Source organism: Dreissena polymorpha, chromosome 10, assembly GCF_020536995.1.
Source record: "Dreissena polymorpha isolate Duluth1 chromosome 10, UMN_Dpol_1.0, whole genome shotgun sequence".
Lineage (NCBI taxonomy): Eukaryota > Metazoa > Mollusca > Bivalvia > Myida > Dreissenidae > Dreissena > Dreissena polymorpha.
Genome location: NC_068364.1, coordinates 252397 through 266426, shown reverse-complemented (window position 1 = coordinate 266426; position 14030 = coordinate 252397). Strand labels below are relative to the sequence as shown.

The 14030-nt window shown below is 34.4% G+C and overlaps 2 protein-coding genes across 5 annotated transcripts in view; one reads left to right on the top strand and one right to left on the bottom strand.

Moving 5' to 3' along the window:
* LOC127848696 (glutamate receptor ionotropic, kainate 2-like) overlaps positions 1–6621 on the bottom strand; it is a 139317-nt gene extending 132696 nt beyond the window's left edge. For 2 of the 4 annotated variants that reach the window (XM_052381288.1, XM_052381289.1), the window contains exon 1: positions 6081–6617. In XM_052381288.1, coding sequence (XP_052237248.1) covers positions 6081–6207 — 127 coding nt within the window. In that variant the 5' untranslated portion in view covers positions 6208–6617. Of the gene's footprint in view, positions 1–6080 lie in introns of all 4 variants that reach the window. The other 2 variants (XM_052381291.1, XM_052381290.1) reach the window with 2 other exon arrangements.
* A 3351-nt stretch (positions 6622–9972) lies between these two features.
* On the top strand, positions 9973–13621 carry LOC127848716 (cornifelin-like). The gene is made up of 4 exons (XM_052381334.1): positions 9973–10113; positions 10756–11006; positions 11946–12082; positions 12709–13621. The coding sequence occupies exons 2-4, from the start codon at positions 10775–10777 to the stop codon at positions 12829–12831; spliced, it is 492 nt and encodes a 163-aa protein (XP_052237294.1). The 5' UTR covers positions 9973–10113; positions 10756–10774; the 3' UTR covers positions 12832–13621.
* Positions 13622–14030: the final 409 nt, after the last annotated feature.

Here is a 14030-nt window from a genome sequence, read left to right as displayed (position 1 = left end):
AAAAGATAATCCCCACCTGGACTTGAACCACTGACCATTGGAGTAAAAGTCTATACCACTCGGCCATCTGTCCTGATATAATCGTGAATGTATTTTAAAGTTTTAAATAAACAATCCTCGTGATGTAACAAATACAACGATCACAACATAACTCTCCAAAGTTTTATCATTTTCAGATTTTTAAATCTTCAAAAGATGCATATAATTGATATTTTAGAGCATGGTTAATGTTCAGTATTACTATTTCCTTGCAAAATACATAATTACAACGAAATTTGCAAATCTGAAACATTTTTTCAATTTTGTCAATATTTCAAAACGTGAACAGGTCCCTTTAAAGGCTGTGATTGCAATATCATATTTTTGCACAGACATCTTTAGTTTAAAATAAATAATACATGTATACAATTTAGTTGCAAACAACCTTCTGTATTGTCGAAAAAACGAAATGAAACTGATTTTCTTGCATCGACGTTAACTTTACTCAGCCATTTAAGCAACAAATTGTATGTGTTTTTCACATTATTCTCATTACGCAATTCTTCTTCAACCGTCTAGCAACCTGAATGAACATCATGGAATGCACGTGCTTTTACAGATGTGAAATCCCACCAGGAATTCTAAGCGCGTGCATTTTGTGGCAGACGAGAAAAGCCTGCGGCGTCTTCTGAAGCGATTCAGTAAAAGAAGGAACTTCAAACGAAAGTAAGAGACTTGCCAGAGTTCTGGCATTAATTAGTTCGCAGAGAAGACTAACAGTAAATGATCATTCACGGAATATACATGCTACGTTAAGCAACAACAGGATTTTTTATCCCTTTGCTGTAGAGGTATGGGCACAGATTACGTATTCGACAATAATGAAATGCATTTCCATTAATGAATTTTAGTTAAATCACCGTTGGTGATGCGTTCGGCAACAGTAAAACATTGACAAACATTTATATTTATCTCGGGAAGGTTGCTGACGCTTAATAATAGCTTATATCAATGATACCACATGAAAAATGACCATGCTCAAATTGCGTGTGTGGGTAAATAATGTTTATATCGCGATTAAATATAAATATTTGCTCTCAGAGTTTATTAAATACCATCCGCCACCTAATGTCATGTTGAATTCAGTCTAACGAACGCCAACTGTGCGTACTTAAAACGCGTGAAAATGTACACTTTCAATTAAAGCACTTAAAAGGTTTTATCGTGAAACTTAAAGAGCAATTAAATCTTGTCAATGAAAACGCGTTTAACGGAAAACTAATTATTTGAGGAAATTTAGTTTGAACAAGACAACATAAGTACAATTTACCGGCATCTGGTTACACGGTGAATGTGTGAATCAGTGAGGTAAAAACGAACATTCTAATTTGAAAATGCATATTCAAACACTTTATCGCGTACTCACTTGATCTCTAAGTTTTAGTCAATATATCTTATAATGTAGTAACTCAATCATTGTCATTATTCAATCACTATATAACATACTAACACACTATTTATGATGAAGCAATCCTTATATGACACACTCACACAATTAGTGTGAATACGCAATCACTCTATGACGTATAACGCACTGAATAACGCTCAATCACTCATTCATTTAGGCAATCACTAACACACACTGACTCACTTAAAGCGAGAGTATACAATTTTGTATATGTGTTAAATTGTAATATATTGATAAAATATGTTACACGTGATAAAAGTGCAAGAAAAAATATACATTGAAGACGAATTCCTTAAAATGCAGCAAAGACAAATGAGCGTCCCGAGCCGATTGTGACGAAGATATTTCGTACATATTTTCCTACAATAACCGATACATTCGTCTTTTTAGTTAGTGTTCGTGTGTCGTATAAAAAGATATTGTTGCAGGAATTTAAAATGAACCGTTAAACTAAATTTAGATTCACATCATACATGCATGATTTACATGCAGGCGAATTCGACTGTACAGCCTTTTTCGATTTCAGAATTAAATATCTGGCTTATTTCGCATTTTTCGACACATGTTCTTCTTAACTTTTATTTTAATTTAAATTAAAATATATTTTTTATAAGTTTTTTACACATTTTATATAAATTAATACATATTTGACAAAATCGTATAATCTCGCTTTAAAATTTCGGTCAACTAAATAATCAACTACCCAGTTAATCACATCTTTTTTCGCTCTCTCACTTAAGAACTCCCCCATCCGCTAAATGTCTTTTTCATTAATAAGTACATGTACTTAATACTGTTCGTAATAACCACCGAATGAAAGCACTTATTTCTTAAACGCTATGATAGCTAATTTGGATTAAGATCTGTATAAAAGAATACAAACATCTAAACATTGAGTTATCAACTATCAAAAACAACAGAAACAGCAAAACGTAGGGGGTCAACATACCTCCACAAGTATGCACACACGCTCATCAATGAAAAAAACAAATAATCTAACACATTTGTATATTATGTTGCTGTAATGTGTTCACTTCTGAAGTTGTTACAACAAACAATTTTATTGTACGCATTAATATCAATATGTGTCGCGTTCTGAGATAATTGGGAATAAAGCATGGGCGCAAAGTGTCGTCCTAGATTAGCATGTGCAGTCCGCACAGGCTAATCAGGGACGACACTTTCTGTTGTATGGTATTTTTAGTTTCAAGCAAGTCCCTCCCTACTGAAAATCAAGTTTAGGCGGAAAGTGTCGTCCCTGATTAGCCTGTGCGGATTGCACAAGCTAATCTGGGACGACACTTTACGCTCATGCATTTAACCCCTTTTCACAGAGCGCGGCTCATAGATAGAATTCTGGTTAACTAACGTATGATTTTACTATTTATTTGGTATAAATGACCAATATCCAGCCAAATTATTATAAACGTCGGAGCTCATTGTTTCATACGCCAATATTCATTCATCTCCCAAAGTAGTTATGTTGACTTGAAGGGTTCAAAGTCTTCATATTTCATGTCCGTGGATTGATTTTCCTTTACAACTCAAGGGGTCACATGATAACCAGTTTGTTCTTCGTACAAAGAAGAATTGAACATCGATACGAAAAATGCTTTATCCGGAAGGTCGTAAAAACGCTTGTCAATAACAAATGAGCATGTCGTAATCGTTTGTTATAAACATTCGTTTTTGTTCGAAACGTGGAAGAAATTCTGAAAGAGAACATTCAAACTAAACAGAGACAAATTGTGTGCAATTGCCAGTCGAAGCATTGTACAGGCGAATATTATTTTGATCTTAATAGTTTATTTTAGGAAGCCATAATTATACATTTGGAGGCTGGAATGTTTAATTATCTTAACACTTTTTGGCAACCTTGATCAATGCATACCGAAGCTGAATTCGACGATCTTTACGACATAAATGGTAACAAACGTTATATTTATCATATTGGCTGCCGTTTGTCGTTTTGGCTGGTATATATGTGTCATTATCTCTTGTTTGCCTGTTGACGAGTTTAAAAGTCGCCCACAAGATAACACGCGAAAACGAAAAAATATACCATCAAGAAAAATAAAAATGGTGACAGATGCCATAATTTTCGTATTGTCGCCCCTTGTGTCAATCTGGCGGGCATATTTGTCGTTCTTTTCGTCTTGTCATGTTTGCGACTTTCTTAAAAACCGCCAATACGCCAGAACAATAGGGCAGAGATCATCCACAGTACTTGTAGGATGAGAACTCACGCTCATACATGTAAACGTTATAGTGCAAAACAACGCCTTTAAATATGCGAATGAGTATAATATGGCAATCAGACTCGTATACTTAGTATATGAATTTACTATTCAAAGAGAAAAATCACCAAGATCAAGATAATCGAAACGATTTTAAATTATACCATGTGACAACAATTTTGTTCTAACGAAGAAATTCACGGGGAGTGAGGTTTGTTAAACAAAATAATGTAAAACAAAATAATGTAAAACAAAATAATGTAAAACAAAATAATGTAAAACAAAACAATGAAAAACAAAATAGTAATTATATGGTTTGTTTGCATTTTGGTCACTACACTCTAAGTCATATTTTTAATACTTTTGTAATCTAACGCCTCGTTGATATGCACTAAAAAGCCATTTAGTTCGTATTAAGAACATTTTAATTAAACATTAATATGCGTTTATACTTCAACATTATCGAGAATTGATAAGAAGATTTAGAGTTATGCCTCGAGTGCAGATGACTTGATTGCATAAGAGATCGGTTTCATATAAACATTTTTTTCACTGTAATCCTGACTCGGAGATTAAGTTATTGCAGACATGAAGGACTAAAAAAGAAGCATTAGTTTTATGCAAACTGTTATAAATTTCGGCAAAAAACTAATACTACCTTTACGTATTTCTTTATGTTTAAACGAAGCCGTTGTGCAAATATGTGCTAATATTATTAAAGCCTCACTGAGCAGGTTTTGCAATACAGACATGGTAACAAATTATTACACGTATCGGTATATACATTCAACACGGCCATGGGTGATTGTTGATATGGAACACTGTGAAAAAAACGTTCTTAATTCATGTGCGTCAATTATAGTCCCAGAATTAGTATGCAGTCCGTGCAGGCTAATCAGGGACAACACTTTCCGCTCTTATGGAATTTTTCGTTTTTTCTGAGTATATTTTCAACGAAAATCAGGTTGATGCGGAAAATACTGAACCTTATTTAATTCCGGACTGCACAGGCTACTATGGGACGACACTTAACGCACATGCACGAAGTCTTATTTCCACCGAGCGAGGTCATTCTATAACCAGTTCGATTGTTACCTTTTTTATACGAATATCGATCATACATTGTAAAATTAAGCTTATGTCCACTATAGGAGCATTTTTATTTGCTTTAATAGTAAAGCAAATCTGAATATCCGGTCAGGTAAAGTCATAGCATTATATACAAATCTGGTCTATATTGATCTAAGTACAATAAGAAACTTGACCGACCTATTGAAGTTATTTCTTTTGTAAGCGTTTGAATGGAAAACAAGCATTCGGTTAAAGGCATAATATAATTTTGATGAGTTTGTAATTTAAACAAATTTGTGATTTCGTTTGATGTCGCAAAATTGACCACAATATTAAATACGCCTTGATATATTGATACATGCATATTGAATACACTTCTTAATAAATAAAAAAGTTACACTAAAGCTAAACATAACATAACATATCTCTATGAGCCAATGATATAAGTTTTAACAACTGCATAGATAAACATGAACATACTCGAATACGTATGAAGCATATTGTAGAGAAATTCAAATAAAACCAGCGATTAACAGGGGAGCCATTTGATTCTATTAAATGGATTGTATTCCTTAAATGCACAGACGAGAACAGAATATTATACACTAATAATTCAATAACTCGAGTAGTCTGTGGTTTGCATTCATTCAATAATCGCACACGTATTTCGATAAAAAATATTACATAATGAAGTTTGAACAGTCACTACGTGTCTTTTTTTCCTTATAACCGGAACTATATATAAAAACTTTAGACATCTCGAATGTTTTGTTGATTCTTGGGGTAAAGTGTTAAATAGATTACACAAAAATGTCAGGGAAATTCTTATCCTCCGTATCCATTTGAATAAAGAGTGTTTCAAACTAGTCTATCTATTACAATCTACATGATAATTACATGAGCTGCGTATAATGTGTAATTAATTGACCGACGTTGTCGGCTCATGCGTGCTGGTGCTGTTGTCGACATGGTGTTATCTCATTTTAACTGATCTGGTCAGAGATCAGACGTAGATGAATGTGTAGATGCGGAGATTTACAGTGAGATACATAAACGACCGAGCTATAAATCCTGATTAGTGGTAGTGGTTTGCACAAGTATTACTGGTCAGAAAAAATACCGCATATTGTTGTATGATATAAAGAAAACCTATCCGACTTGTTGTTTTTTATATTAACTTTTACTTTGAACACTTATCATGTCTCGCCGAACTTAATTGCAATGCTTTTTTAATCAAACAATATAATTTTATTAGATTGTAATATTATCTTAAAATAATTATGATTATTGTAACAACACAAAACGTTTAACTTCAAAATACTCACCGATTCGGAAAGTTTCTGTCTGCGCTTGCGAGCCAAATGAGCTTATTAGCAAAAGAACGACTGCAACTATCCGATAAAATCCAATTGAAAAATCACCTGAATTACACATTTTCAGCGATGTATTCATTTTCCATACACCTATCAACCGTTGAGATTACTTCACTGGATAAAGATATAAACTAATTTCTTATTTGAATTCTTCATGCAACGCTATGAATATTTGCACACGAATGTTCTGTCGTTGTTTGAAAAGGGTGCACGCCCGATTTATTTGGTGACGAACTCAATCCTAATTTGATCCGGAGAACAATACTGAAAATTCGAGTGCTATTATTGTACTTATAGTTTACAATTGACCTCCGTAATATTACGCGTAAACGACACAAAACGGCCAATAATCCTTGAATGCCTGTCCAATAAACACGAATCTCACAAACACTTCATATTACAAGCAACTAAATTAAATCATCCAGGGGGAACACATACGCTCTGATCCGATGCCGAGTAAATTACAATACCCTGTAGCCAACTTCTCGTAGAGACCCATCGGTCTCGCTATAAACAGGTAAGACGAGCGAGAATGGATGGGGATTAATATCGCGCTTGTACTACACCTATACCGGTAATCCCCTTTCCAAATATTGGTGTTTGCACAGCTGAAAACGAAGGAGACTGTCTCCCTCTGGCAGATTATTGAAGCCACTGTTTTGATTCACAGTGATTGAGAAACCCCTACTGGGCCCTTAAAGGTGCCTTTTCACAGATTTTGGCATTTTTTAACTTATTCATTAAATGCTTTATATCGATAAATGTAAACATTGGATCGTAAAAGCTCCAGTAAAAAATCAAGAATAAAATTAAAAAAAGGAAAAGAACATTGCCCGGACCAGGTTTCGAACCAGTGACCCCTGGAGTCCTGCCAGAGTCCTGAAGTAAAAACGCTTTAGCCAACTGAGCTATTCCGCCGAGTACACTTGGTAGACGTATTTTATACCTTATATAAGCAATCTTCGTAGTTTCACAAAACTTAACGACAAAAACAGAACTCTCCAAATTATTCAATCGTTTCGCGTTGCAACGCTTTATAATTTTTAGGTTTTAAAATCGTCAAATGATGCATATAATGGCTATATTAGACCATGGTAAATGTTCAGTATTACTGTTTCCTCACAAATATCATAACTAAAACGAAAATTTGCGAATCTGAAACAACTTTTTTCAATTTTGTCAATTTACCAAAGCGTGAAAAGATCCCTTTAAAGGCTTTGAGCTTAGATCATCAATGACAGATGTTATAACGAACGGACCACAAAGAACGTGTATAAAGCGTTTGTTATTCCTTTGTTGAGTTTTTTCGGCTTTTTGCATTTTTGTTTGCCATCTTGCGATAAAACTGTATTGGGATTGTTTTTTTATTTATTAAAAACCATTAATTGTATAATGTTTTTGCGCATGAAACATAAGTATGCTCTTTGTATTGTTGCTGCCTTTGTTGTTGTTTTACTTTACTTAACAATATGATGCACTTTTCAATTTATGTAATCGTTATTGTTTTTCGGAGTCTGTATATAGTTTATAAATTATTATTACTTTTTATTCCACCTCATTTTAACAAAATATATTTTTCAATTAAATATCCTGTAATGTTAACCCATTTATTCCTAGCGTCTAGAAAAACGGCCTTGGCAAACAGCGTAGCCCTGATGAGACGCCGCCATTGATGCGGCGTCTCATCAGGGTCTGCGCTGTTTGCTTACAGGAATTTCTGTAAAAAATATTCTAATTATAGAAATAAACATTCCTAATTTTGGAAATAAATTGATCCAATTCAGAAGGATAGGAGAGTCCACAAGGCATACATGGGTTAAACTGATCGAGAATTAAGCTGCTGTTGTCTGCGGTGAACTATCGCTGCTGTTAGTGATGCAGGCAATAATGTCGGTTATAATGATGCTGTTTTATGTTACAATCAAAAACCTAACTCCCAACCTTTAAGAACATTTTATTTTACAGTAAGTGTAATATATGCAAGGTACGATCACAATAAATTGGAAACACGTTGCTGTTGATGTAATCCCGTGGCGTCCCCTCGCGGCCGTGCATTCCTGCACCTAGGTGATAGGCATTATCAACGTGATAATTGATTCTGTAAGTGATCTTAGAGTCTAATCACATCTTTTATGTAAATATGACACTTGTAACATAAACAATTACGTGGAAGTATGAAAGAATGATATACATTATTTCCCTCTGGTATTTTTAGTAAGTTTCTTAAATTACCCTGCGATATTTTAAGTCAGTTTTTGTATTTGCTGAGAAATTATATAATATTGCATACTTGATTTTACCATTTGTTATAAGATGAAAGAAGATATGCAACAATCTTATGGTACATTGAACAATACATTGAACCCAAAAACATGCACATCTCTAGATACAATGGCGATTTGTGGAAAAATAAAATCAAAGATTAGCCGACCATTATCTGTCAGACAGTAAAAGAACCTTTCGAATGTGAAAGCTAATACAATGACGGTCGCAATTAAAAAATTTCTACATGCACAGAAACCTGCATGTCGGCATTAAACCAAGGTAGTTTTTGGAATTTTCGTTTAAAGAAAGTAACACAAACATTTTTTGAGAATGCTTTTTCGGATTGTAGTTAAACAGTGTTTATTATAAATGGGTAGTATAATATTTACATACAATCTTAACTATTTAAAACTTTGTATATTTGCACAAACTTTTAGCAACAGTTGATTGTCGTGCGAAACGGTGTTTAATAACAAACATTTTTTTCTGCTAGGGGAAATAACCCGTACCACCATAATTGAACAATTTTGCACGTTTGTTTCCCTTATTTTTCATAGTGCATTGCAAAAGGGAGTTAATTGCAAGTGTTCAAGTCATTATTGAAATAAAATACCATACTTTATGATTATCTTTACAATATGTAATCATCAATTAAATAACTACAATATTTTAAGAAATAACTTATAGAAAGAATATACATGTAATTTCAATTGAACATATTATTGAAACACGTTTCATTTTTTTTTGCGTTGAATATAGCATGCTTATACCCAAATTTGTAGTGGAATTTAACGTGGCTTTGCATATAATGCATGCGTTCATCCAATTTAAAAATATTTAAATTTTGCAAACATGACAGTTGGACATATCGAGCCCAATATAGCATTCATTTGAAGATGTTAATCAGTTGTCACGGCAAAGCATTCGGGACCAGTCAGTGAGGAAATAACCCTTCTTTCAGTTTAGCATTCATTTGAATCTGCGATTCAGTAGTCACGGCAAAGCATTCGGCGCCAGTCAATGAGGCAATAACCAGTCTTCAATCTAGTCAGGACTGCGCATCTTCTTCGCTTCTTCGTTAGTATTAACTGAAAGTTGCTACAAATGTCTGCAGCGTATCGCTTATGCCTTGAGGAATCGGAAAGGAACGGCTAGGGAAAAAAATACATTAAAAAGTTTGCCATTTTATAATGGGACTGTATAAGGAGCTGGAAATACTGTTATCCTACCACGACCGATTATCATCCGTAGATATTTACCTTGTTCATATAATCCTATCTTTCGAAATTGCGTCTAAAGTCCGGTAATGTCGAATCCTTTCACGTCGTTTCAATGTTATCTCTGCGTGTTGCAGTTGTTACTATTCCCGATAAAAGGTCAATTAAGCATCTGAATTATGCCTTTGTAAACCTAAAATCCCTCTAAAAAGGGAAAGTTAGGAAATAACGTTTGCATAATAGGTAATTGTATAAATACCTATAGAACACCGCGCCTTTCAACCGAGAGATTATCTTCACTTGTCATCGTAATTCTCTTAACGGTTGAAGTAATTTTACAAACTCCATTTCTTATTATGCTCCGATGAGGCACGTACAAGCATTTCACTCGACACTGCGTGATTAAAAGCCTAATGGTTACGATGCAAGCTTTTACCCTATTGGCCTTGTGTTTCAGGGTTTTTTAATTTTCAAACTGGAATATAATTTAAAGAAATACACAGGTATATTTCTTGTTAAGTACAATGTGAATGCTTACGAATTTTGATTTAAACAGTCACGGAGATTCTTTTTTGAAAATAAACTTACTGATTTTTATATTGACAACACCGTTTGTCAAAGCTTGATATGTGAAGTGTGCTTAATTCTGCATGCAATACCGATAAACTTCTAACCGTTTTTTACATGATTAAAGGGCCTTTTCATGTTTTGGTAAATTGACAAAATAAAAAAAATGTTTCAGATTGGTTATGATATTTGTGAGGAAACAGTAATTCTGAAAATTTATCATGCTCTAAAATATCCACTTTATGCATCTTTTGACGATGTAAAAACCTGAAAATTATCAAGCGTTGTAATGCGAAACGTATGAACAATTTGGAGCGTTCTGTTGTTCTCGTTATATTTTGTGATAATACGAGGATTGCTTATATAAAGTATAAAGTACACCACTAATTATATGAGCACGGATGGCCGAGTGGCCTAAGAGATAGACTTTTACTACAGGTGTCAGTGGTTCGAGCCCAGTCGAGGGTTACTTTTTTGTTAATGGAGTTTTTTAGATCCAATGTTTACATTTATCAATATAAAGCATTTATTGACAAACTTCAATGCATGAAAAATTCTGTGAAAAGTTCCCTTTAAAGGCAAACAGAAATTAAGAAAATGTTGAATAACTGCGATGAGACAGAGATGGACAGATTAGAGTTACCTCCCGTTGATGTATCACCGCGCGGTGTGGTAACTAGGCAACCGTCGAGCGCGCGTGGGTCAAGGTCGAGCGTTGGTCCGTTTACACCACGTGAAAGGTCAAGACTGACACTGAAGACGGCCGCAAGGGGTCACAGAGATTGGACCACAGGACTATCTGATTGCAATCGGGAACATGCTTTTACAAGTATTTTTTTAATTCAAGTCTAAGCCTACAATGCCAATATGGATTTCTTTGGCAACACTTACATTGTATTTGAATGCCATTTTAATAAATCGAACATTTTAAAAAAAGCTTGTCAATGTGGGGTTTATGCTGATGTTTGTCAATACTCTTGACAGATTCATATAAAAAAGTTAGCTTTGTTTATTGAAATAATTTGTCTATTGTCAATATCAAGTTTGTTTTTAGTACCAATTATTATATACTGGGATTCAAATTAAAGGCATATTAAAAAACATTAAACTCATTCAATGCGTTACAGTCTCAATGTTCAAATCAATTAAAAAGCTACTTGAAACCGAACTAACAAGAAGATAAACATTTGTTATGCCACTCTGAGGATGCCATAACTTAGAAAAGTAAATACTGCATGTAATTATTTATATATTGATCTTTACGTTTGAAATTATTTATCAGCAAACTTATTTTCTGATAATGCAAAAATCCTTCCAATGTTATACAATACGCTACTGATGACGTTGGTATTGTTGCTATTTCTCAAAACTACTCGCAGGGGTTTGACTGGTACCGATCATAGCTATAATCAAACGAGCCGCGTTCATGAAAAACTGGACTCAATGCCTGTGCGTAGAGCGTCGTCCTAGATTAGACTGTGCAATCCACACAGGCTTATCAGGAACGACAGTTTCCACCTTTACGGAATTTCTCGTTGAAAGAAACTCTCTTCTAAACGAAAATCCAGTAAAGGCGGAAACTGTCGTTCCTGATTAGCCTGAGCGGACTGAACAGCTGAATCTGGGACGACACTTTACGCACATACAGTAATCCTATTTTACCAGAACGTGGATAAAACGATTAACTCGCATGGGTAGGTAAAACATGCGAGGCGTTTAATGTTTACGGTACGTATAGCATTTAAATATTAACTGTCTACTCCAACAGAACTATACACGTGTCTGTGTCCTTGTCTGAGGCTATGGGACCTTCTGGAGCGGCTTGGGGAGTCAGGGGCCGCCGCCCTCATCCCTTGTGCATGGCCCCTTATCAGGGTAAAGGTCAGGGGCCTTGGCGGGATACAGGTATCAGGAAATATTGAATATACTATATGTTGAATCATTCAAGTATGTGGTTCTAAAGAAGGCAAACTTGTTATAAAATATTTTATTTTTTAAATAGTTCTAGTAAACTGTCCGTTATGACACTTGTATTAATATTATATATGTGATATGCCCTACTTGAATCAGAGGTTGGGGGGGGGGGGGGGGGTTGCCATATAAAGGCTTTTATTATCAATCCTCACACAGGTTAGTGATTGTTCCGGGGATCGAACCCGCGATCCTCGAATTTGTAGGCAAACGCTCTTTAAACTGAGCTAACCGTTCGAAACAAACTTATTATTATTTATATATTACATCGATAAATCAGATTTGTGTACCAGGCGGCTTAGTTTCGAATAAGTTTTTGTTTGTTTCTTATGAAGTTATTAACTCTTGTTTTGAAAATATATAGATGCTAACTATACGGCATGTTTTGAAGTATTCGGTTTGTTGCAAATATATTCTTATTATACCACATTTGATAATGCGGTTATTTTCGGATTTATAGTCGGATTTCGATTGTCTGCATATGTTTTTACTGATTTGAACATGAAATAATTTCTCCACTCATGTGTGTAAGTTCGTAACAATACTTCATACAATTTCAGGGAACCATGCTCGGTGACTGCTGCGCATGCGTGTTCTGTACCGGATGTAGCATATGTCAAACGTCCCGTGAAATAGATCAAATGATCGTTCAACCGGAACAATATATACGACCTCTCCAGTAACAGGTTGTTTTAAGAAAAGTCATAATATGATTCGGAAAGGTTTGCAAACAATAATTTTGTATAAGCAACTTGTTGATAATTATATACAAATTATTGTATTTCGTTATACCGTGCTTTATGTCGATGCTTCATCCCGATAAGACTGTTCTTTTTGCCAAAACAGAACACTTATTGCAAACAACGTTTGAATGTTGTTAGGAATATTGTAAAAGGCGGACATAAAACATACATTTCGAGAAAATAAAACTCCTAGTGTTCGAAGAAAAGACACGCGATACAAATTTTATTGTTATGAACTCACGGTTTTAAGTTGTTGATAGTTTGTAATACCTTGGTGTACTTCATTGACAAAATAAAAGCAAATGATGAGTGATATTAATTAATTTCGGCTTTGTATGTATTCAATACGAGGCCTATGTGAATAAGTCTAAATTAATTATCTCTGCCTCTCTCTATTATTATTATAATCATAACTATTATTATTTCTGTTACTTTTATTATTATTATTGTTTTTATTATTATCATTATTATTATGCGAGGGATCGATATGTCTTTAAACATGTACACAAATGTTTCGGATTAGCCCCTCCATGACGTTGACAATAGTTAACTCATCGTTGTTTTGAGTGCGTCATTTCCTGTTGTTTGCATAACATTGCAATTTCTAATTAGATCTTCATATTGAAACGTTTCGAATGGCGATGTGTGTTTCTCAACCCGATATAGATGTTTATAATGTTAATAAAGAATACACATGAGTTGCCAGAATTTAACACCTTTGATTAATAAAGCGATGAAATGCATTTATTTGAACGAGAATTTATATTTGAAAGTAGAAGTAAATGTAGAAATATATTCCGATAAAATTCTCTTTAACTTTATAATATTTGGATAATGTTTTTTTATTGATGTATGTGAACCAATCTGGGCACCTAATTCCACTCATTAAATCAGTTGTTCCTGATAATATTGATTAGTGCAATGGCCATTATATGAGTCGTGTTCTGAGAAAACTGGGCATTATGCATGTGCGTAAAGTGTCGTCCCAGATTAGCCTGTGCAGTCCGCACAGGCTAATCAGGGACGAAAAATTCCGCATAAATTGGATTTTTGCTTAGAAGAGACTTCATTTAAACGAAAAAATGTCATAAAAGCGGAAAGTGTCGTCCCTGATTAGCCTGTGCGGACTGCACAGGCTA